Raw genomic sequence first — 23,261 nt, forward strand, 5'->3', positions numbered from 1 at the left:
CACAAACAATTGAATGTTCTTCAAAGTCTTAGGCTCATGGCCAATCCGTAATTTGGTTAGGACATCGATTTCCGTCTAACTTTTATGAAGGTTTACTTGTTCTCAAGTGTCTCTTGAGATGGTTAAATTCACGGTCAAACTTGCATTTTTATGACTACTTTCGTCGTTCCTGTCTTTGTGGAATGATGTTCTAACAATTTGCTAGGAGCTTAGCTCTAGCTTGGAAAAAGAAGTACTGCACTGAGGCATGCCCTGCTCGGTATGAAAGAGACCAAATTCGTTGTCTTGATGTCTAGGCCAAAATGCGAGCAAGAACCAACCCGGATCGAGGCCTAGATTGGTGCAAATGTATGAACTCTATTGTAAACATTCCATTCATACGAGAAGGTCGGCACTGCTGCCATTTTTACAAATTGGTAGAAAAAAGTAACAGGTGGTATGTCAATCAAAGTAATAGAAACAACTATCAGATAATCATGAGCCTATACTCACGATCAAGAGAAAAAAGAAGCCGGACTCCTTTTTCGTAGTAAGAAATTACTTCAACGCTTTATGGTGGTTTCTACGAACATACAAAAAATGCAGCTTTGACAAGCAGTTTTGAGGACATTCATTCTGTTATAAGAACATTGTTCATGACAATATATATTAATAAAAAGTGATGCTTGAGATCCAAATGCAGGCAAGACATGCAAAGGAGAATGTCCAGGCAATTATTCCCAGTTGATCTAGCATGCAGCACATGGTAGGTATGCTTAGTCATTCTGATATATAATTAATTTGTATTGAAAAATAATAGTGGCGCTGCCTTTATAGGCATAATCGTGTGCTAAATCATATCGGTGTATGCTTTTGGGCCCGGATTTGGGTCATCTATTACAATGGATACATTCTATACTTTTGTGATAGTATAATGTGTCATAAATCTAAGAAAAAATCTTTTATAGTCAGACTAATGCACCGGCTAACTCAGAAATACGTTGCGTTGTTACTATATTATTTAACAACATCACTGGCAGAATACACTGATCATTCTGATCCACAATTTGAATCACAAATCCTTCTTATGGCAAATTTACCGCTCGAAATTGTAAATTAAGGTTCAAAATATTTTGGTGTGGAGCTATTCATCAGATTTTCTTGTGAAAAGTATATCATGTATAGTATTACCTCGTCCCAAAGTACATACCAAGTAAGAAATGGTCCTTCACCTATATATCTAGCATAATAGACCATCTGGTGCACATATAACTAATAATGAGTAATATTCCGACACATTGATCAAACAAGCCTACTTTCACAATATTACATTTTAGATGAGGAACGATTTTAGTTATGATTGACATTCCTCGTTTAAGAGTTGTCCTTGTTTCTGAAACCTTGGTTAGCATCGTGTAATATATTCCGATTTTTAAACTCAATTGCAACAGGGCATCACATCAATTTAGTAGCAAGTTATGGCATTCTAATGGGAAAGGACAAGGTGGCACCACTTTTTTTTAGTATATGCAACCAACTATTGATCTGAACAGTTGGTAAACTCTTCTGCAAAATGACATCCCTCACAATATATCTCAATTCCCACATTATGCATGTTACAGATTAAGAAACATTGAAGCTCGGTATTGGATAAGGCCAAAAGTGCTTAGATTATCATAAGTAACCACAGAGCACCAGTAACGGACCTCACCCATAGCAAGAACTTCCAATGCATCTTCATAGTTTTGCCTCCTTATAAATTGCTTTGCATTTGAGTGAAGCATCAAGCCCATCATCACAGCCCTGGAGAAAACCCAAAAGGTTTTTTAGATGCCAATTTAAAACAATAGCAGCTAAACAGCAGATTGTGAGAAAAGACTGCTTGAGAAAGGATTTCTTAAAAACAAATTAGTCTACTGCCAAACCTCTGATCAGTTTCAGATCCCATATTTACTTTCTTTCCACTCTGATCTTCAAGTTCTATGTTGAAGTCTTCCAGTGGAAATAACCCATCTGCATGTCTCTTAGCCAGTGCAGTGGCAGCTGCTCCGTGTTTAGAAGGAGATACACATTTAATTATATGAGTGGATATGCACATACACGCACAGTAGCCAAAAAGACTACTGTCTCTAAAAACAACAAATACGCTGGCCAATATCATCAAAAAATAATACAGGTTAGTGTACCACAAGAGCAGATAAGCATGTCCATGTAAATCAACATCTGTAGGTATGTATATCCAGATTGCTAGGCTCATCAGTGCTTCTGGCCAAGCATAGAAATTTTATGGCATAACTATAAACAAGTCACTTTATCAAGACATGCAGTCGCCTTTTGAATAATAATAAAGTCCCGTGCTCAGAGCCGAATGCCTCTTTAAGTATCAAGATTCACTGCCTCATGAGTTAAGTAACCATGACTATACGCAAAGTTGCTAAAAAGGGGTGAAAACTCAACTGAATATGCATGCGAAATACCTGATGAAGGATTGATTTGGTGGTGGCCCCTAAGAGTTAAAGTGAGCTTGGAATGAGGAGAAAGCATCTTCCGATACATCAAAGCTACTTAAAAACTTCTGCGCCACAAAAACGCCAAAAGCTTCAGACTGAGCAGTATTAACCAAGGAAGGCATCTCTTGAACTCAGATACACTCATCCTAAGACCACAAATTGCATTGCTATTTGACTCAGACCTGTTCTAGAAAAGCCAAGGCATTTCGAGTTCCTTCACCTATAACAAGAATACGAAGCTCGCTGCCATCGGTAAAAGAGTGTTGGAATTTTGTGATCCAATTCTAGAAACTTCAAGATAAATTTGAGCTAGAAAATTCAAGAAAAATTCTAGAAGAGTCTACAAGCTATTGTGTGTTCTAGAACACTCCATCTTATGTTACTATTAAATAATAGTAGCTATTTGTAGAGAAGTCTAGAGACTTCCTCCATCGACTTTGGCAGCTTATATAAAGGAGCAAGTGCTCCATGTTTTGGGTGGGAGCTAAGCATAAAAACCACATCATGCTCCCTCACCAACACCTCCTTCAACTATTGTAAAATTATTTTATCCAACTAATGAAACTATTTCCCATATCCCATGTTCTTTGTCCTTCAATTATCATATATTGTCCCTTATTCATCCTCTACAAACTATATCATACACTTGCACACGTCACTAACAAAAACTATAACTAATACCAAAACCATGCTTCCGCACGCAGCGCACACATCCAAAATTTTTAAACAAAGAGAAAGGGAGATGTAATTGATACACTGAATGTAGAGAATTCTTAGCCTCATCAAATGTGAGCCCCCTTAATCACTCCAAGCAAGATTTATCAAAACCATCAACCGATTAACAAAGAGAATGGAAAGAATAATAGAGATAGAGAGCAGCAGAAGCCTGCTTTCTAAAGGCCAGCTGCCATTCACCACATTACACATTATATTTTACAAGGCCAGTCCAACAAGGTGTATGATCCAATTACAAATAAAAATTCAGCAAAACAAACATATTCCTCACAATGTACATAATATAAACCAAGAAACAGAAAACAAAGAGACAAGTTCCTTATAAATTCACCATATATTCGATGCAACAAATCCAATAAGCAAGGAAAGTCAACAACTTTGCTCGACCAATCAATTAGTACACCTATGCGCTGCCGGGAACAGGCGACCAAGTCAAAATTAAGCAAAAAGATAGACGATCGCACCCTCGCACACACACCGGAACGAGTACCCAAAAATACAGGCACAAACAAAAGCACTCACTTGACCCGAGCGAGCCTGCGGGACTGCTCGTCCTCGGCCATGGCCTCTTCCTTGAGCGACTTGCCCTGGTCAACGCAGATGCGGGTCGAGAGTACCTTGGCGTTGCCCCTGACGCTGAGCTCGCTCAGCTTCGCTGCCCCGTCACCATCCAGCTGTCCAGCTCGACCTTGATCACGCCGGACCACGTGCCGGCCATTGATGGGTCGGTTGGGATCAAAGAGGAGAATTGACTGAGAAATTGAAAGATGGAGACTTTTATAGTGCAGGAGTTTTTTGGAATTAGTGCCAGCTTTTCAAAATGTATAAGTTGTTAAATGAAGGCATAATATCCCCCCTCAAGCATAGACTAGATTTTGGCCTAAGACCAATTTACGAAAATATATAACTGGGCAGGCAAACGAAATTGTCTGAAAACATTCAACCTCAGAATCTTTTGCTCTTATACCACGTGAAATTTTTGTGGGATTAATGCTAACTGTTTTAAAACTTAAGTTGTCAAATAGAGGCATGATTTAATATTTCAATATTGACAATATAAATGAAGTGACATTGAAACATAAGCAACTATACATAAGAAATCTGTCACAAGCAAACCGCAGATTGCAAACCACTAACACAGATATTAAAGGACCTTCACAAAATAATTCCAGTAAGTACTTTGATTATGCAATAGTTCCTTACGCAATGGAGACCAGTTCATTTAATCTTTGGAGGTCCACAGGTTTCTTCATGAGTGTCACTCCATAAGACTTTTGCTCGCTGCCAAATTTAATAGATTTTTTATGCTACCCATAGAAATCTGTATGCATAATCTTCGCTTCATATCCTCCTCACGTTTCTGTAATTTCTTAGCCTTTTCCTCGATTAGAAAATCAACAGCACTCCCAACATCATTGTTTACGCTCCTTAAAGCCCATGCTCATGACTAGTGATAAAGATTCATCTGGCACCTGCAGCTGAAATAACCAAAATTGAATTGTCAGCTTGGAAAAGGGAAAGAGTCAAGGTAACTACGAGGAAATAAGAGACGATTTGAAAAGAAATGGACAGTCAGATGATAAGTTCTTAAGCAGAAGAGTTAGACCTATCCTACCATTAACTTTAGAGTTAATTTTTTTTTCTCATTTAAACAAAAGATGCAGAAACTTACTCGCCATGAGTTCTGGAATTACAAATTTTCTTTCAGTGCTGCAACAAAATTACAGTCCGAGCTCCTTAATCATGCATGCAAATAAGACACGATCTGCTGGTTGATCATAATAATAAGTCTTGCTTGCAGAAATGACCAAGAGAGACTCAAGGAAACAGCTTAAATATAATGTGACAAATGCAAAGGAAATAGTACTCTAAAAATGCTGAAACTCTTGAATGATAGATATGCAAGGTACAAATAAATACCTATCAATACCTCAAAGAATAACAGAACAAACATAAGCAAAATAATTTAAAAAAAAAAAAAACTATTTGTTACATGAACTGCTACAGAAGAATTCGGTACAAGCATAAAATGGGGCTGAGCACCTCAATAACTTATCTGTGATAAGCTACCACTCCTTCCAACAGCTCTAATGAGCACGCTCAATCCCTTCTCTGGCCTTTTGCAGTTGAATTCCAGCCAGAGAGAGTGATGAGATGTCTTGAACCACGAAATAGCACCACACCATGTCTATTTGCAGTATAGGAACAATGTCAACCATCTGAAACCAAAGAACATGAAGCAGAATAAGTCACGCTGACACATTCATAATCTCTCTGTGCGCACATCAAAGTATTAACATACCCCCTTTCCCAAAGAAGGAAGAAAAGTGGAATTCATGAAATCCAAGCCGCAAGCCACATCAACTGGGTTCAAGTGAAATTAAAATAGTTCACAATTCCCGGACTAACTAGAAAATTTGGTGCATTCAGTCAATTATATGTGAAATGAATGCACCGTGAATCACAATGAGAAAGGCCAGGCTTAGAAATAGTCACGATGTAAACAACTAGCCAAATATTTGGAAAAGCATTTTCGACATTAGTGGCTATCATCCTCAAATTATAGAGTGCCAAACATCCACTATATTATCAGAAGCTATTGCACCATCATATCATCCAAAGAACAATTATAAAATAAAAGAATGAGTACAGACTATATTACATAAAACTCCCAGGTGAAAACATGCAGGCTTCTTAACTTGGGAGCATATCACTGACCTCAATGAACTGGGGATTGCAGAGAGAGAAGGACTCCTGCATGGGGAAGAAAGAATGGTTAAAGTAATCAATTTTTATAAATTGGTAGAAAAAATAACAGGCGGTATGTCTATCAAAGTAATAGAAACAACTATCAGATAATCATGAGCCTATGCTCACAAGCAAGAGAAAAAAGAAGCCATACTCCTTTTTTTGTAGTAAGAAATTGCTTCAATGCTTTATGGTGGTTTCCAGGAACATACAAAACATGCGGCTTTGACAAGCAGTTTTGAGGACATGCATTCTATTATAATAACATTAGAGAGTGTGAAGATACCTTGAACCATAGGAGTTCCCGCTGCATCTGAAGAGCTGCCCCAGACACGCTGTTAAGTTGGTCCAGAGGTGCCAGCTTTGCCGCCAAATGCAACAAGTTATTATTGTTGTCGGGGTCTTTGTAAGTAGTAATCATATCTTTATGCGCCCCGAGATCATGAATGACGTCAAATATCTTTTCTCCGCGGTACATAACTGCCACATGAAAAATGTTATGGCTTTTCTCATCAACTGTCCATATCAAATCAGGATTAGAGCGAACCAGCTCAGTCACAATCTCAACTATGCCGAACCCTGCTGCAATGAGCAACGGCTGCGAGGGATGCATTAAAAGATCTGCAATTTTGGAGTCCTCCAGCGATGAAATCTGCTCACATAACAATTTCACCAATTGTAGCACTTCACCAATTGTAGCACTTGCAAGTGCATTGTCTTTTTCTCATGAACTGCCCTGATTCCTGGCACTATAGATTGAATTCAATAAATAAATAAAAAGTTGCGGTTTTCCAGGAAAATCGGCAAAACATTTTTTTGTGCGACCTACCTTTTCACTTTGCCGCACTCCAAAGCTTCTCCAGCAAGTAGAGAGACACTGCACAAGTTTCACAAAGAAATGGACTCAGTCATGACCTTGGCTGAACCTGCTGCCTCTCATTAGATATTTGGCTAGGTATCATAAGTTTCACAAGAGACATTTTTCGACATGACAACATGGGTGACCTTTTGGGAAATTGACTATATGTATCGTAAATCTTAGTATGAGACGAGTCAAAGAACACTAACTCAGGGGAGTTAAATTCAGGGGTGCCACATTAATTGAATTAAAATGGGATTAAAGCAAGAACTTTAAAGAAAAGAAAGCAAACAAATGATGAAGAAACTTCATGCTACAAGCCAAAAATGAGTTAGTTATGGAATCAATTTAGTAATTTGTGAATGCCAGATCTAGGCTCTGGACTTCTCGTTTAAAAGATCAAGCTCTCGTTGACTTTGAGAACTCTACTGCCAGAAGTAACGACCAATTCATCTCTGCATTTCTCTCATTCTCGTGCTCGTGCTCATGCTCATATCCTGGTGAAACACCGGAAAACTTCTCTGGGAAGCAAGATGAAATTGAAGGAGCTCTCTGCATCACCTTGTTTTGCTGATCCATTGCTCAGTGAAGTTGCAAATTAACGTCTCTTCTTCTTTTTCCTGCTATCTGATATCTTCAACGACAAAAAAGATGAAGATTGAAGAGTTGCATTGCTTTTGGCAGAGTGAGACAAGAGAAGAGTACCAACTGAGAAAGATGAAGAACTTCAAACAAGATCAAGTGATCAATTCTGAAGATGATCTGTATTTCAGAATGATGATCATATCATTGTATCTTCGTACAATTGAAAGACAGAATGTGAATACAATTTCTTTGTTCTATCTTCTAAGAGTAATTGTACTTAACTCGCTTCAGCATTACGAACTTGAGCTGTTCTTCATTCTCTGTAGCTCTCTTCACTTAGTACTAAAATCTCTTCAGCATTCGTTGATGATCTTGATACCTTGTTTAACTCTTGCACTTCCTCTCTCTATCTTCTTTCTATCAGTTTTCATTATTTATTATGTAAAGCAAAGCGGAGTATTTATATCAGGATATGTAACAGAACTTGGTTACAGAGGAAAACTGAATATAGTAACTACTTTAACAAAAAGCCTAGTTGACTATGTTAAAGACTTTGACGATCATCCGAGTCATTGATTTTGGCGATCCGAGTCATTGATTCCTTGAGCATCTTCGTTCATTGATCTTCGATCCAGGTTGGTCTTCTTTATAAGATCTTTGCCACTGATTTGACTTTATGACTTAGCGATCCAAGTCATTTGCTTTGGCGATCCGAGTCCTCTGTTTCGCTTTGCTGATTTGCCGAATCCTCGAGTCCTCTGTTTTTGCTTTGCTGCATTGAGCATCTTTGTTCCATGTATACTTAACATCCCCCGCAAATTGGGAAGGGGAATGAATCCCATTCCTAATTTGGTGCGAAAAAGCGAGATGAGCTGAGTGAGAAAGGGACTTAGTGAATATGTCAGCTACTTGAAGATGACTAGGAACATGTTGGATAGAAATGGAACCAGCTGATACTTTTTCTCGAACAAAATGGAAGTCAACTTCTATGTGTTTTGTTCGTGCATGTAAGACAGGATTGGCTGTGAGGGAAATAGCTGATTTATTATCACAGAATAATGATGTAGCTTTGGTGAGAGGAATTCCAACGTCACGTAGAACAAAACCAATCCAAGTTAATTCAGCCGTTGTAGATGCTAAAGCCCGATATTCAGCTTCTGTGGAGGACTTTGAAACAGTAGTTTGTTTCTTGGCTGACCAGGATATCAAGTTCGAGCCTAAGAAAGTGCAAAATCCTGTAGTAGATCGTCGAGTAGTAGGACAACCTGCCCAATCAGCATCTGAAAAACCATAGAGATTTGTTAAACTGTTGGAGTGAAGATAATAGCCAAGATGAACAGTTCCTTTGACATATCGTAACACTCGTTTTAATTGATGAAAGTCGGCCATTGTGGGATGTTGCATCTTCTGACAGAGGAGATTTGTTGCAAATGCTAGATCTGGTCGAGTGATAGTTACGTATTGAAGACCACCTACCAAGCTTCTGTATTCAATAGGATCCAGCAGAGGAACTTCAGCATTTGTCATAGCAATTGGCCGTAGTGGCAAAGGTGTGGAAATTGGTTTGCAATCTATCATGTGTGCCCGTTTGAGTAGGTCGACTGCATATTTTGTTTGACATAAGAACAAAGTCTGTAGAGTATGTTTCACTTCAATGCCTAAGAAGTAATGAATATAGCCGAGATCTTTCATTTGAAAGTGACGACTAAGATTCTGGATTAATGCAGTTAAGAATTGAGGAGAGCTTCCTGTTAGAATGATATCATCAACATAAAGAAGTAATAATACTGTATCTGATTTAGTATGAAGCACAAACAGAGATGGGTCAGCTGTACTACAGACAAAGCCAACTTCAAGAAGAAAGTTGCTGAATTTGTCAAACCAGGCTCTTGGTGCTTGTCGAAGTCCATATAATGACTTGTGAAGAAGACAGACATGGCTTGATCTTTGAGGATGAATGAAGCCAGGTGGCTGTTCCATGTGAACAGTTTCATTTAAGTCTCCATGAAGAAATGCATTCTTCACATCAAGTTGGTGTATTGTCCATTGTCTTGTAAGAGCTATAGAGAGTACTATGCGTATTGTAGCATGTTTTACAACTGGACTGAATGTTTCAGTAAAATCCAGTCCTGCTTCCTGATGAAATCCTTTGGCTACCAGACGAGCCTTGAGTCTTTCTAGACTACCATCTGGTGTGAGTTTGGTCTTAAAGACCCACTTACAGCCTACAACATTCATCTGGTCTGTTCTTGGAACTAATGTCCAGGTATGATTCTTATAGAGAGCATTCATCTCTTCTTGCATAGCATTGTACCATCCTTTATCAGCTAATGCAGACTTAATGGATCTTGGTTCCATAGGAACATGATACTCAGCCAAACAAGCATATTTTAGATTTGGCTTGATAATACCTGATCTGAGTCGGGTCTGCATAGGATGACTACTAACATTTCTCTGAGAAGAAGATAGATCAAGAGTATGTTGTTCTGTGTCAGAGCTATTATTGACAGGCAGAGTACTTGAGAAAGATGAAGAATTTTGACCAGATCGAGTTTCTGTGATAGCATCATTTTGCCTTGATAATAGAGAAGTATCTTGGAGCTGCATTGATGCTGATGAAGTCTGTTGCTGCATCTGCTCACTTTCATAACTATCCATAGTAGGATGATATTGACTTCTCCCTACTGACTGATGGGAACCACTTTGGTTTGTAGTGTCAGAGCTTGAAGATTCGAGCAATTTGACTCCTTCAATCCATTGTCTATACAAAGGAGTATATTGACCATATTCATTGATCACAGTTTTTGTGAAAGGAAATAATGTTTCATCGAAGGTAACATGTCTACTGATATATATACGATTATCAGTAGGTACAAGACATCTATAGCCTTTATGCACATCACTATATCCCAGAAAAATACAAGTAAGTGATCTAGGATCGAACTTGTGTCTTGAATATGATCTTAAGCACGGATAACATGCACAGCCAAATACCCTTAAATGATCATATTGTGGCTGAGTATTATGAAGCTTTCTATATGGTGTATCCATTTTTAGCTTTGGTGTTGGAAGTCTGTTTATAATGTAGTTTGCTGTAACAAAAGCATCTACCCAAAACTTCAGTGGGATCTTGGAATGATATAACATAGCCAATCCCAATTCAACAATATGTCTATGTTTTCTTTCGGAAACTCCATTACTTCGAGTGTGAGGACAAGATAGCTGTTGTTTTATTCCACAGCTTTGCAGATGATCTTGAAACCTTCTACTTACAAACTCTCCCCTCCATCACTTTGGAAGACTTTGATCTTGTGACTATATTGTCTTTCGACTAATGTTTGGAATCGAATAAAGATATCAAAGAACTCAGATTTCAACTTCATTGGATATAACCAACTGTATCGTGAGAAATTGTCAACAAAAACCACATAGTATCTAAACTTTTGAAATGAGTCTACTGGTGATGGTCCCCGATGTCACAGTGGATCTTTTCTAATGATGAGGTTGATATAGAGTTTGACAAAGGAAATGATAGAGCTGTACTTTTCGCTATTTGACAACTGCTGCAAATTTTCGAAGGAACTGAAGTAACATGAATCAGTTTCTGATGATGAAGATAATCCACTATTTGAGTATTGGCATGAGCCAGTCTTTGGTGCCATACTTCTGCATTGACTGTCTTCTGACTTTGAGTGAAAAAGGCTGCTGCAGTCCGTGTATTGACTTGATAAAGGCCCTTAGTCTTCCTTCCGAGCTGAATTGTTGCCTTGGTATTGTTGTCCTTTATATAAACACCAAGTTTATCAAAGATAAATGTGCAAGGATAGTCATCAGTAAGCTTAGACACAAAAAGAAGATTCTTCTTTATTTAAGTACTATAAGAACATCATTAAGAGGTAATGTATTTACTTCTGTTTTTAGGTAAGTGTTACCAATGTGTGTAACAATAAACAAGATCCATTTCCAACCATTACTGTATTGAGACCTTGATATTTAGAAGAAGTATGAAGAATACCCAATTCGCACGATATGAGCAAAGGCTCTGTGTCGGTACCATTCACTTCCTTTTGGATCTTCGATATGAATTGCTTTGTCGAGCCGCTGGAATCTCTTCTACTTGATAGGAATTGTCAAAACGGTACCAACAGCGGAGAGCATCATGCCCAGGTCGCTTACATATTTGACATTCTAGTCTAGCAACCTCTGTGTCTTTCTCATCCTGCAAACTTTTTCTTGAGTTTAATAGAGAAGGATAAGATTTGTTGTTTTGATACCTTTGAGATTGTGTGGCATAAGGTCGAAATCCTGTGCGGTTGTAGGAAGACATTCTTTTGTCTTAGATATTGATCTCCTGGCCTTTGGAATGCTGCATCTTCTCTGTAATTCTGATTTCTTTCAGTATAACCAAACGCTCGTCCTCTATTACCAGCAGTTCTGCCTCGACCAAAACTACGGCCACCCCTATAATTTCCTCTCGAGCTAGAAAACCGTAGGTTGTGAAAGATATTCTTCATCAGTACTTTCTTTAGGATACATTTGAGTCTTTCTTTGGCCGAGATAGGCCAAACTAGGATTAAACTGACTTCTGGAATAGGTCTTCATTCTGGATTCAAATCTCTCCAGTTGAGCTATAACTTCATCATAGTCAGGTTGAGGCTTCAAACAATATATGGTGGTTCGAAGATTCTCATATTCTGGACCTAATCCTTCCAATATACCAAAGATCTTGGTTATTTCATCTACTGGTTTACCAATAGCATTCAACTGATCACATATAGTTTTGTATTCTCTGAGATAGGTAGAGAGGTTTTGATCAAGTTTTTGGCAGGACTGTAGTTTTCCTCTAAGCTCGAACTCCTTTGCTATTGATTTTTGTGTAAATCGTTTTAGAAGAGACTGCCATACCTCAAAGGATGTTTCTAAACCAATGATTAGACTCAGAATATTCTCAGTAACAGCCCCACTAATCCACGACGATATCAACTGATCTGTTCTTGTCCAATCAACGTAATCAGGATTAACAAGTTCTGAGTCACATCCTTCACCATCATTTTGCAACATTCGTGAAGGAGCAATAACATCACCATTAACAAAACCGAAGAGGTCTTGACTCTTCAGAAACCTTTGTATTTGAGCTCGCCACAACAGAAAATTATCTTCGGCAAGCTTGATTGTAACAAAGTTTGAGATGTTTACGTGAATTGGAAAAGGATATTTTGGTGTTCTTATTGCCATTGCTGCAAACTTTCATATCAAACCAAGCTACCATACAAACAACCTAGAGCTCTGATACCATGAGAAAGATGAAGAACTTCAAACAAGATCAAGTGATCAATTCTGAAGATGATCTGTATTTCAGAATGATGATCATATCATTGTATCTTCGTACAATTGAAAGACAGAATGTGAATACAATTTCTTTGTTCTATCTTCTAAGAGTAATTGTACTTAACTCGCTTCAGCATTACGAACTTGAGCTGTTCTTCATTCTCTGTAGCTCTCTTCACTTAGTACTGAAATCTCTTCAGCATTCGTTGATGATCTTGATACCTTGTTTAACTCTTGCACTTCCTCTCTCTATCTTCTTTCTATCAGTTTTCATTATTTATTATGTAAAGCAAAGCAGAGTATTTATATCAGGATATGTAACAGAACTTGGTTACAGAGGAAAACTGAATATAGTAACTACTTTAACAGAAAAGCCTAGTTGACTATGTTAAAGACTTTGACGATCATCCGAGTCATTGATTTTGGCGATCCGAGTCATTGATTCCTTGAGCATCTTCGTTCATTGATCTTCGATCCAGGTTGGTCTTCTTTATAAGATCTTTGCCACTGATTTGACTTTATGACTTAGCGATCCAAGTCATTTGCTGGCGATCCGAGTCCTCTGTTTCTGCTTTGCTGATTTGCCGAATCCTCGAGTCCTCTGTTTTTGCTTTGCTGCATTGAGCATCTTTGTTCCATGTATACTTAACACCAACGAGATGGACCCAAGAAGACTTCTTCGGTTACTGAAAAAAAGGTCAATGGGATAGTGGCAATTGGCCATGCTACGAGGAAGCTTCTGAAAGCACGGTTAAAACTGGCCCACTCGAGAAAAAAGATAAGGCCAAATATTGTATATAGTTCTGAGGTTCACATTACTGTATGCTGTGGTGTGGCAATAATTGTATAAAGTTCTTAGCCCCACTTTGGCAAATTTGCCAAAAAATTGTTTAGGTGAATGTGACTCTTCTTTTTATGATCTGCTGAATTCCTTTAAAAACATTGAATTTAGCTCGGGTTTCAATTCTATTCCAAAATCATCACGGAGCTCTTTATACGCTATTGTATGCTGTGATATCTCATCTCCTGATCAGGCACATTTCAATTTTTTTATGCTGTACTTATGGATAGTGGCTAGGTTTCAACATCAAGAGTTCAAGAAGCTCCATGCAACTGGGCAAAAATTAGGGAAAATTTCACATGCAATTTACCAACTATAGTTCTTCCTTTTCTAGAAAATGAATTTTTTTTTTTTTTGATTGTTGTCATGCAACAAATTCTACTCTTGTTTTTTCCGAGAACTGGTACAGGCCTCGTCAATGGTAGTTTCTCAGCCCTTTTGCCAACAAAAGAGTACCTTTCGAAGAACTGAAATCCTCCCGACCATAAAAAAAGGAAGTACTGAAAATCCTTGCGATCAATTCATTTTTGTTACATTTTGTTGGTCAACCTTGACGTGACACTCCCATATGATTCTAGCAATGGGATTTAGCTTATTTTCAAAACACGAGAATATCACGAAAATCTCAAATTTATATATTTATAATAAATATATTATAAATCATTTTTAAATGTAAATAAATTTCAAATTTGTACACTTATAATAAATTTATTTTTTATTCTTTTTCATTAAATTTTACCGTCAAAATGCTAAATTGGATAACATGTAACAATTGATGGGTGTACCAATTTGAAGTTTTACCCTCCATTTGTCATGGGTGTATTGGTTTTAGATTTTTATAGATTAATGGAAATTAATGGAGGGTAAATTTGTCACAAATACATTAGTTTGGATTTTTGAAAATTAAAAAATTAATTTGAGATGAATTTATAATAAATATATCAGTTTAGAGTTTTATCATGATTCCACTAATTTTTCTCTTGGTATTAACCCCTTCTTAATTGTAACCAAAAACTCCAACAAGAGTGGGAAGTGATCACTAGGTGAAAGGTTATCAAAAAAAAAAAAAGCAACTCAGCGAAGGCTTCTAAAATGGTGAAGGGGTAAGAATGAACTGAATTGCACACCGAATAAAATAAGAGCATTCGTGGATAATATATAAAACTATAATTAATTCACAAGATCATATTTTTTTTTTAAATATTGGGAACTACAATATTAAGCATGCTCCTCTTAGGAAAAGTGTATATCTGCATACCAAAAGATGAAGCAGGATCATTCGCCCCAGCAAGAGCGCCCAAACAAAGAGAGACTCCCGGTAAATTTTTAGAATGGTGAAGGAGGTATGCCCATCCAACAAGGGAAGATCATTCCTGGATTTTATGCGCAGAGCAGGAACTTAATTTTCAAAAGACATTTTTGACGTGACAACATCAGTGACTTTCTTGAAAAGTGACTATTTGTACTGTAAATCTTGGTATGAAATGAGTCAAAGAACACTAACTCAAGTGAGTTAAATCCAAGGGTGTTACATTAATTGAATTAAAATGAGACTAAAGCAAGAACTTTAGAAGAAAAGAGAGCAAACGGATGATGAAGAAACTTCATGCCACAAGCCAAAAATGAGTTAGGTATGGGATCAATTTAGTAATTTGTGAATCCCAGATCTTGGGTTTGGTCTTCTTATTTAAAAGATCATGCTTTCATTGGCTTTGAGAAGTCTAATGCTGGAAGTAGCGAACAATTCATCTCTGCATTTCCCTCTGTCGCCCAGAAACAAAAATAGAAATGAATTGACCTGTTGACTGCCTCCTGCTTAAAGAGTCCTTCCCACATCCCTCCAAACCCAAGAACTCAATTTTGCAGATGGCAGGTAGAAAAGTTTGGGGGTTGAAGCAGCTGTATCTGCAGATGTCATGCAAGAGAAGAAAGTTTGAAGCTTTCTTCAGGAGATGGGCCTCAACCTCATCACAAGTGCATGAGAATTGCAAAGCCTCACTGCTGAAGAAATTGAATGCCAAGATTCCTGAAGAGAGCGACAATGTCTGCATCTACCGAGTCCCCACAAAACTGCGTCAAGTAGAGGCAAAGGCATATGATCCAAGCATTGTATCGATCGGCCCTTATCATCATGGAGATCAACACTTGAAAGAAATGGAGGAGGTAAAGCTAAAATTTTTCCACAGGGTTTTCAAGTCAAGACAAGAAGGTGAAGACGAACTAGACAGAGTGATTTCAGCAATGGAGAAACTAGAGCCAAGGGCTAGGAGTTGTTACGCAGACGATGTTAAGCTGAGCAGAGACGAGTTCATTGAGATGATGACCATCGATGGCTGCTTCATCCTGCAGCTCCTGAGGGAGGTCGGCGGCTGTTCTTCTTCATCCCTTCTTCAAAGGTGGATGTTGCCAACGCTACGCCGCGATTTAATCAAGCTTGAAAACCAGCTCCCAATGATGGTTCTACACAAATTACTCAAATTGGTCAATGCCAATTCTCAATGTGAATACTCAATTCTTTCCCTACAGGACCTCGCTTTGAAGTTTTTCAATCCGTTACTGCAGAGGGACTCTCATACAAATGCTGCCGGTGCCACCACGATGAATGGGACCTGTCACTTTCTTGATCTTTTCCGATCCAGCATCTCCCGGAGATACAGGATCAGGACCGGAAAAGGCAAGCGCACATGATCCGATCTGTAACTGCGTTAAAGGAAGCAGGAGTAGTCCTTGAGAAATCACCCAATGACAGGGCATTGGACGTCCAATCCGAGGGAAGGTTCCTGAAGATTCCGCCACTCCACATCGACGATCACAGAGGCACCTTGTTCCGCAACATGGTGGCCTTCGAGCAATGCCACAAGAAATGCAAACCCAACGCGACGGCATATCTATTCTTCTTTGACGGGCTCGTGAACTCGGCGGACAATGTGGAAATCCTCCATTACAAAGGCATAGTCCACCACTCCCTCGGAAGTAACGAAGAGACGGCGAATCTGGTGAACAAGCTGTGCAGAGAAGTGGACTGGGATGGAGAAGAGTCGTATCTGCACAAAGTGGTGTGCGAAGACATTGGCGTCTACTTCATGAGCGCTCACGCGAAGCTCAGAGGGCGCCTCGTTCATTACTACTTCAACAACTGGACAGTCGGAATTTCGACTGTGGCAGGATTGTTCGCGCTATATCTGACGCTAATCCAAACAGGTTGCAGTGTCGCTGATGCACTAGAATATATGCAGGAGGAAAGCTTCTGCTCATACCTAAGTCTATCATTTTTTCTGCCCTTCTCTCGCCCCTTCATGCCGCTAGATCAAAAGGATTTGAACAAGGAATGAAGTTTGAGGATATGCAATTAGTTCTTGATAACAAATTTGCAGGCTCTTTTGGAGGTATGATGGGCGTTCATCCCCATTTTCTTGAGTCTTATTCTAAGTCTTATTCCTTTGTTTCATGATGTCTTACCAAAGATCTATCTTTAGAATTCTAATATGTTAGGAGACCTAAAAAAATTGTGGGAAATGCTTGGTTGGGTCGATGTGACCCCAACCAAGCTATCTATTCATAATAAAGCTAAGAGCCCAAAATTACAATATCTCTCTTATTACCATCATACATAAAATAATAAAGGAAATAGACAAATATATTCCATTGGCCAAATACTCTCAACACTTCCCCTCAAGTTGGAGCATAAATATCACTCATGCCCAACTTGACTAAAATAATATGAAATGATTTAACCTTTGATCATTTAGTAAACACATCAGCAAGTTGATCACTAGATTGAACAAATGGCATATAAATTAAATGATTCCAACTTCTCCGTGATAAAAGTGAAATTAAAAGTTAACTAAAATGTTTACTTTTAGTCAAATCTTTGACCAAAAAAATTGAAAAAATAAAAAATTCTCAAATACATTTTTTTTTAATACCAATTTGACTTTGATGTAGAAAATTTTGCAAAAATCGATTAAGAACCTTGTTTTCGAATTTTTTGATTTTAGGTTCTAAATTAGCCAAAAATCAAATTACTTTTATTATAATCATAATTAGGTATAGTTCATTATTTAACATTTGGTTTAAGGACTATTTTAAATCTGCTCATGCATTATGTTTCACGAATTGCTCAGTCAATATACAAATTGCTATTTTGAGCCCTAATTAGGGGGCCAAAATCGATTATTTATGAATTGCGAATGGATGGTTGTTCTTCACTCATTTTCTTAAGATAATTCCAAATCCAAAATCGATTTTGAGGAGATTTACATTAGAATTTCTCGATTTGAAGAATTTTACTCTTTCAAGTATAAGAAAGTCGAGCAATTAGGCTTTAATTGGCAAAATCCGGATTGATCCATTGAAGGTTCTAATTTAATTTCATAATTTAGGTCCAACTTTGATATTAGACCTAAATTCATTTTTTACATAAGCTCGAGCACTCCAATTCGAGGTTACTTTGAACATATTAGTTGATCTTACACATGGGTGATTAATTAGATGAGACAATTGTGATATTAATTTAACTCAATTTCAATCAATTTACAATTTTATCAATTGAATTACAAATTTGATCATTTTAGCCCTTTAGGCTCGATTCAAAGAATCTATGGTTTTGACCTATTGCCCTTCATGATAATCATTCGATTAAGTCAATAAAAGACCTCTAGATCGCATTCATAAAGTTTGATTGGCCTAATTGAATCACAATGGGGCAGTTTCCTCTCAAATAAGGTAATTATTCTTTCAAGGCCAAATTGCATAAATTTGAACCCACAAGGGTCCCAAGCAAGCAATATGGCCAAAATCAGACCAAATAGGTTAAGAATTGTCGAATACGATTGAACCAGTCGACTAATATGATTGATTGGCGGCGGATTCTAGACCTCCAGCGAAGTGATTGATTCTAGGATCCTCATTGTGTCAATATCACTTATGCACCTTTAATTTCTTGAAATTTTGCAAATTAGTCATCGAAACTCATAAAATTGTGATTTGACCCCTAAGTGGACATTTTGATGCAATTCTCAATTTTAACTCGAGTTTTCACAAATCAAACCCACCGATCGATTACCCGACACCTCAAAATCGAATTTTGACTATTGGATTACAATTTCGATCGTTGGATTGAATCGACGTTCGAAATTGCTTGATTTGGAGAGGGTATATATCTACCAATTTTCCCTCCATTTTTAATGGGCCTCATTTGCATGAAATTTCTTCTCTCTCTTCAAGTTTCTCTCTCATCTCTTTGTTGTTTCCCACCATTTCCTCCTTCCTTCCTTTTCTTGCCAACCAAATTGGTCGCACGTCGGTTCTAGCTCGTTGGCCTCACGCCGGCGGCCCACCGAACGCCGCCTAGCCCCCGGTGGTCCCTCTCATTCTCCTCCTTCGTCCCTTGGTGAAAACCGCCATCTCCGGCGGCTGATTGATGGGCTTAAACCGATTTGTTCTAGTCAGTTCAATGAACCGACGATCGAGTCGGTTTTCAAGTTTACCAGCTCGACTGCCGGTTTGGCAACTGAGATCGGCAAAACAGACCCCGCCGATCTATCCCTGAGTTTGTTCCCGACCTTGCTGTGGCCCGATCTCTTGGGAGAGTCCAAAACCGGTCCAAGTAGGACCGATTCTGTTCCAGCCAAAACCGAAGGCCGCCAGTGCTCTCAGGAGCCTCCAACCGCTGGCGATCAGTAGCTCCAGAGGTCCCTGACCTCGCCGTAGTTAGGGATAGGCGGATTGGCTACCGGATCAGCCGATCTCCACCGGTGAATCAAGACCGATCCAACTTTGGACCAATTCCGGCGTTTGCTTCAAACCAGCAGTTCAACTGACCTCGATTCAGTTCCCTCGGTGGTTTGTGATTATCTGATCGTGATTCCGGAGATCCGTGTGCGTTCCGAAGAGCTTGATTCGATCGACGACGTCTACAATCAACGAAAACGCGTAAAAGGTAATGTACTTTATCTCGAAACACGTGAAGCAAGGCTGGATTAACCGGTCGTGGCTAAGGTTCAATCTTAGGGATATATGCTATGTTCATATGCTCATTGATGAGTTGCTCAAACTTGAACTTGATTGATTGTTCTTGATGAACTTGGATGATTTAACTTGTTTAGGCTTGAATCTACATTTTCGTATCTACTGGACTGATCGGATGTTTTGGCCAAAATGAGGTCTGAAACGACCTGATCTTAGTTCGAGTTCTCTTAGACTTTTAAAATGCACATCACTAGCTTCGAATTGATAGGTCGCAGGCCCCAATTGAGCGACGTTTGGCCCTCGAAAAATGCCTCTGAAAATGTGCGATTCTGCAGTAGTTTAGGTCAGTTTTTTATTCTGTTTTAGTTCTGACTTCAACTTTTGCTATTTTTGCGCTGCTTTCTGTGTTGACTTCTGGAAAAACTTGTCTTCATGAAAGTTGTTTGTTATTGTCTTGAGTATGTCCTGTAATGTTTTTGGAATTTTTGGACATGTTAGCTAGGTCAAAACCCCTCAGATTTGAGATAGGGTCAATCTGCCCTATCTTGATCTGAAATGGATTTAAGAAGAATCGGACATGTAATTGACCTTGTTCAACATCAAGTCCTTCATGAAAGATGAAATGCATATTATATGTGTTGAATTGATGCATGATTGCAAAGATTTGATATCGTTTAATGCATTGATTGCATGCATTAAGGTAAATGGGTGTTGCAGAAAAATAAACCTTGTATGTTGCGTGTTTGTTTTACTATTTTTGTCACAACTCGCATGTTCTTAATTGAGTTTCAAACTCTTAACGAAAAATATTCATCATTGCATGTTCTGTATGTGAGATTTTTCGTTGGATTTTTACATGTTCATAGGTGACTGAAATCATGCTTGTTTTGTAGCGTTAAGGTTAAGATGAAACCTCATCATGTATGTGCTTTATCATGTCCGTTTGAGTCTATTAGAGACTAAATCTTGTGTTGATGTCTTCTTGACTTTTAAAGTACATATAACAAGGTTTGTGTGCATATGTGAATTGTCATTTACTTTATGAACACCATGCCAGAATTTATTGCCGTTGGTATCTTTTAAATTGCTGCTGTCAGGACATGGTAATTCTTCCTTACAAAGACAGCCTTCTGTTATTCAGTCAGTATCTACAGCAATTTGACCCGGATGGCAATCGAGTATGTGTTTATTTTTTGGGTGAAAATAGGAGTTTCGTCTCCATCTCTAGTTTCCAAAATGTTAAATCTCAAACTGTTCATTTCACATGTCAATCAAGGGCATACTGTTTATGGAAATAAAGGAAGCACATATCAGCATACGTAAGTTATTTTTTGATAAAGTAATGGCACTACTACTTTTACATGCCAGTAACGTGATTATTCCTGATGCACGTTATTGTCTAATTTCCATATAGCTACATACAACATTTGAGAGAGGGTGTGCACAACTTCTTCGGAACATTCATTGAAGTGCTTTGTGATAGACCACCTGGTCATGATTGGGAGCTTGAACCAGGTTTCACCTGTAGTGACTATCTGTTTGGAATGCTTCAGGTTAGTTTGCAACAAGTGCTACTAAAATTTACCTTTAAGAAGATTCTAGCAATAGCTGAAGTTCCTATGTTTATTGTTTCTGAAGTTTAAGATCTCACACTTCTCTTGGAAAGGAGACATGAGTTCAGTGGGTGATTTACTTATAGTCACTCGGTTGTTTTCTACAATTGATCTCTTTTAGATATGGTGAACTTCTATAGGGGATAGGGTTTGCTCTGTATGCCAATGATCTTGAGTTTATAACAGTCACTGTCAAAGAAGTGACCCCTAAATCAGTGGGGGCTCTTATAGCATTGTATGAGCGAGCAGTTGGGATATACACCTCACTAGTTAATATTAATGCCTATCATCAACCTGATAAATAGTTTACCTTATAATTCTTATTAAAATTAGATTATTGCTATATGTTTTGTGCTTATTGCTATTGAGAATATGTCTGGCCTCTCTTTAAGTCAAGAAACCCAATCGATCATCCAACTGGTTGTCTTTTTTCTTGGCCCCCATGTGCGATTGAAATTCTTAGGTGTCGAAGCTGGGAAATAGGCAGCAACAGAGGTATTAGCTCTTCAGAAATGGGTGTTGACTGTACTCAACGAGGCCAGATATCTTACTAGAACAAGCTCTACTAAGATGGAAACTATAAGCTCTTGAGAAATGAGTTTCTGGTTCATTTTCTTGAAATTCAGATAGCTTTGTTAATTTTGCCTTGGTGTTGCATTTTTCACCTACAAGGAGCTTGTCGAGCCTCTGACTCTTGAAGAAGTAGCTGAACATTGCCATTCTCCTGAAGAGGTAATCTGCCCAATCCCTAGGCACAATTTAGCAATCCACAACTTTTGAATTTAGCTAATCCTTTTCTATGGCCTTGTGGATGCATATTTAAATGATCTACAATATCATCGCTCACATGGCTGCCTACAACAGAGCAATCATTGCTGAGGGCAGTTGTGGATCGCCTAGAAGCATCAAAGTTTTCCTCGGGGAGTGTAATGTTGATGAGTTATATGCTTGATTTTCGCAGAAGTTGGGTGTCTCGCTGCGCACCTCTTCGTAAATTTTCAATAAACTGATTTTGATTGTGGTACTGAATCTTCATCAGAACGGGGGATAATTTGGGAGATGGAATTCTTTTACTGGAAGATCTTTGCCTTATTTGGCTGAAGATCTTTGTCTTTCAAAAATTTTGGAATTCTAGAGTCTGCATGTCACTTTACAATATGCTCCAGGTAAGATAATTGTGGATTCTATTGACCACCTTAATAGCTTCAGTAGCAATTGGCAATTCACTCTGCTAAATTAGCAGGCTCTTACCATGCCGCCATATGCATGGAAAAGCGTGAAGCTGTCAAAGTTAAGATATGAGTTTTCACTGTACATTCTAAGGATAAAGCAGGTCTGTGCGGATTAGTTGGACCAAATAATTATTGTAGAGGCCAGAATTTTTAAGTGTTTGCTATTACTTGCCGGCAAAGGGCCCACTCCATTGAAGTTAACTATGAGGAAAACAATACCATATGTGAGAGATGAACTTTTTTCTGGACCCAGTGCTGTTGGAATCAGTGACTTGATTTGAGGATTCATTATTTGTGTTCTGTGGTAACATTTATGGCTATGCTATGTGGTAAAAGTTTCCACCAAGAATCTCAGTAGTATGGATGTTAGCATCAAATCCATAGTCATTTGATGTTCTTGATCCACTTAAAAATAGGAAAAAAGAAAGTATTGGTTGATGGAAAATTTTATAGGAGTGGTATAATCTGCGCTCTTTGTGACCTTGAATGGTTAAGTGTGCTGTCTCTTATACAAGCACCATATCACAAATTAATTACTGAAATTTGAAACGGTTATTGCATTAATCATGCAGAAGAAAAAGAACTTATCCAAGAACATCATACGGCTCAAGTGACCCATGCACTTGGGAGAAAATATTGGATACTACTAAATTGTTGTCTTTTTAGATCATCCTCATTTGCCACGAACGTCTCTATCTTGAATGAGTTTTATGTTTAGGTTATCACTAGATAATATTAGGATGTAATCTTGCATTTCGTGTGCAATGATGCAATATCATAACCTAATGAAAAAACTGGAAATTGATACTTTTTTTTAAAAAGTGCTTGTGAAGATTTCTCCCTATTGAGTTCATAGCAATG

The 23,261-nt window shown here is 38.2% G+C and overlaps 5 protein-coding genes across 14 annotated transcripts in view; 3 read left to right on the plus strand and 2 right to left on the minus strand.

Moving 5' to 3' along the window:
- The window catches only part of LOC120293271 (receptor-like protein 15), a 38,804-nt gene that overhangs the window by 6,229 nt on the left and 9,314 nt on the right, over window positions 1-23,261 (plus strand). The gene's annotated exons all lie outside the window — the stretch shown is intronic.
- Window positions 1,444-4,647, minus strand: LOC120286052. Of its 9 annotated transcripts, XR_005551019.1 has the most exons (6): window positions 4,581-4,644; window positions 4,428-4,505; window positions 3,747-3,976; window positions 2,457-2,554; window positions 1,905-2,126; window positions 1,444-1,782 (listed from the first exon to the last, which is right to left on the minus strand). XR_005551019.1 is itself a non-coding variant. In XM_039312323.1 (5 exons), exons 3-5 carry the CDS (start codon window positions 2,533-2,535, stop codon window positions 1,596-1,598), a joined length of 384 nt encoding a protein of 127 aa, XP_039168257.1. In that variant the 5' UTR covers window positions 2,536-2,554; window positions 3,747-3,976; window positions 4,428-4,647; the 3' UTR covers window positions 1,444-1,595. The 9 variants fall into 9 exon arrangements, 6 of the variants coding, with proteins under 6 accessions (XP_039168257.1, XP_039168258.1, XP_039168259.1 ...); XR_005551017.1 differs by having other exon boundaries at window positions 4,428-4,647; XM_039312323.1 differs by having other exon boundaries at window positions 1,905-2,022; window positions 4,428-4,647.
- Window positions 4,644-6,653, minus strand: LOC104445800. Its single transcript, XM_039312328.1, has 4 exons — window positions 6,259-6,653; window positions 5,943-5,978; window positions 5,268-5,443; window positions 4,644-4,702 (listed from the first exon to the last, which is right to left on the minus strand). Exons 1-3 carry the CDS (start codon window positions 6,583-6,585, stop codon window positions 5,312-5,314), a joined length of 495 nt encoding a protein of 164 aa, XP_039168262.1. The 5' UTR covers window positions 6,586-6,653; the 3' UTR covers window positions 4,644-4,702; window positions 5,268-5,311.
- LOC104429867 lies at window positions 15,452-16,917 on the plus strand. Its single transcript, XM_039314035.1, has 2 exons — window positions 15,452-15,946; window positions 16,225-16,917. Exons 1-2 carry the CDS (start codon window positions 15,452-15,454, stop codon window positions 16,915-16,917), a joined length of 1,188 nt encoding a protein of 395 aa, XP_039169969.1.
- LOC104445807 (glucose-6-phosphate isomerase 1, chloroplastic-like) lies at window positions 18,788-22,686 on the plus strand. Of its 2 annotated transcripts, XM_039312330.1 has the most exons (6): window positions 18,788-19,526; window positions 20,653-20,733; window positions 20,970-21,108; window positions 21,841-21,900; window positions 22,004-22,334; window positions 22,412-22,686. In XM_039312330.1, the coding sequence occupies exons 2-5, from the start codon at window positions 20,723-20,725 to the stop codon at window positions 22,118-22,120; spliced, it is 327 nt and encodes a 108-aa protein (XP_039168264.1). In that variant the 5' UTR covers window positions 18,788-19,526; window positions 20,653-20,722; the 3' UTR covers window positions 22,121-22,334; window positions 22,412-22,686. The 2 variants fall into 2 exon arrangements, with proteins under 2 accessions (XP_039168264.1, XP_039168263.1); XM_039312329.1 differs by lacking the exons at window positions 18,788-19,526; window positions 20,653-20,733 and adding an exon at window positions 20,745-20,874.

The sequence above is a fragment of the Eucalyptus grandis genome, chromosome 5, assembly GCF_016545825.1.
Source record: "Eucalyptus grandis isolate ANBG69807.140 chromosome 5, ASM1654582v1, whole genome shotgun sequence".
Taxonomy (NCBI): domain Eukaryota; kingdom Viridiplantae; phylum Streptophyta; class Magnoliopsida; order Myrtales; family Myrtaceae; genus Eucalyptus; species Eucalyptus grandis.

Bases quoted from the DNA above. Each gene is read 5' to 3' on its own strand.
- LOC120286052 (XM_039312322.1), bottom strand. From the start codon at position 2,236: ATGAGCCTAGCAATCTGGATATACATACCTACAGATGTTGATTTACAT. The intron at 1,783-1,904 runs GTTTGGCAGTAG...GGTTTTCTCCAG, and splicing joins GGATCTGAAACTGATCAGAG to GGCTGTGATGATGGGCTTGA.
- LOC104445800 (XM_039312328.1), bottom strand. From the start codon at position 6,585: ATGCATCCCTCGCAGCCGTTGCTCATTGCAGCAGGGTTCGGCATAGTT. The intron at 5,979-6,258 runs GTATCTTCACAC...TTCCCCATGCAG, and splicing joins GGGAACTCCTATGGTTCAAG to GAGTCCTTCTCTCTCTGCAA. The intron at 5,444-5,942 runs GTCAGTGATATG...CTTTGGTTTCAG, and splicing joins GCAATCCCCAGTTCATTGAG to ATGGTTGACATTGTTCCTAT.
- LOC104429867 (XM_039314035.1), top strand. From the start codon at position 15,452: ATGGCAGGTAGAAAAGTTTGGGGGTTGAAGCAGCTGTATCTGCAGATG. The intron at 15,947-16,224 runs GTCGGCGGCTGT...TTTCCGATCCAG, and splicing joins TCCTGCAGCTCCTGAGGGAG to CATCTCCCGGAGATACAGGA.
- LOC104445807 (XM_039312329.1), top strand. From the start codon at position 20,792: ATGTTAAATCTCAAACTGTTCATTTCACATGTCAATCAAGGGCATACT. The intron at 20,875-20,969 runs GTAAGTTATTTT...ATTTCCATATAG, and splicing joins GGAAGCACATATCAGCATAC to CTACATACAACATTTGAGAG. The intron at 21,901-22,003 runs GTAATCTGCCCA...ATGATCTACAAT, and splicing joins ATTGCCATTCTCCTGAAGAG to ATCATCGCTCACATGGCTGC.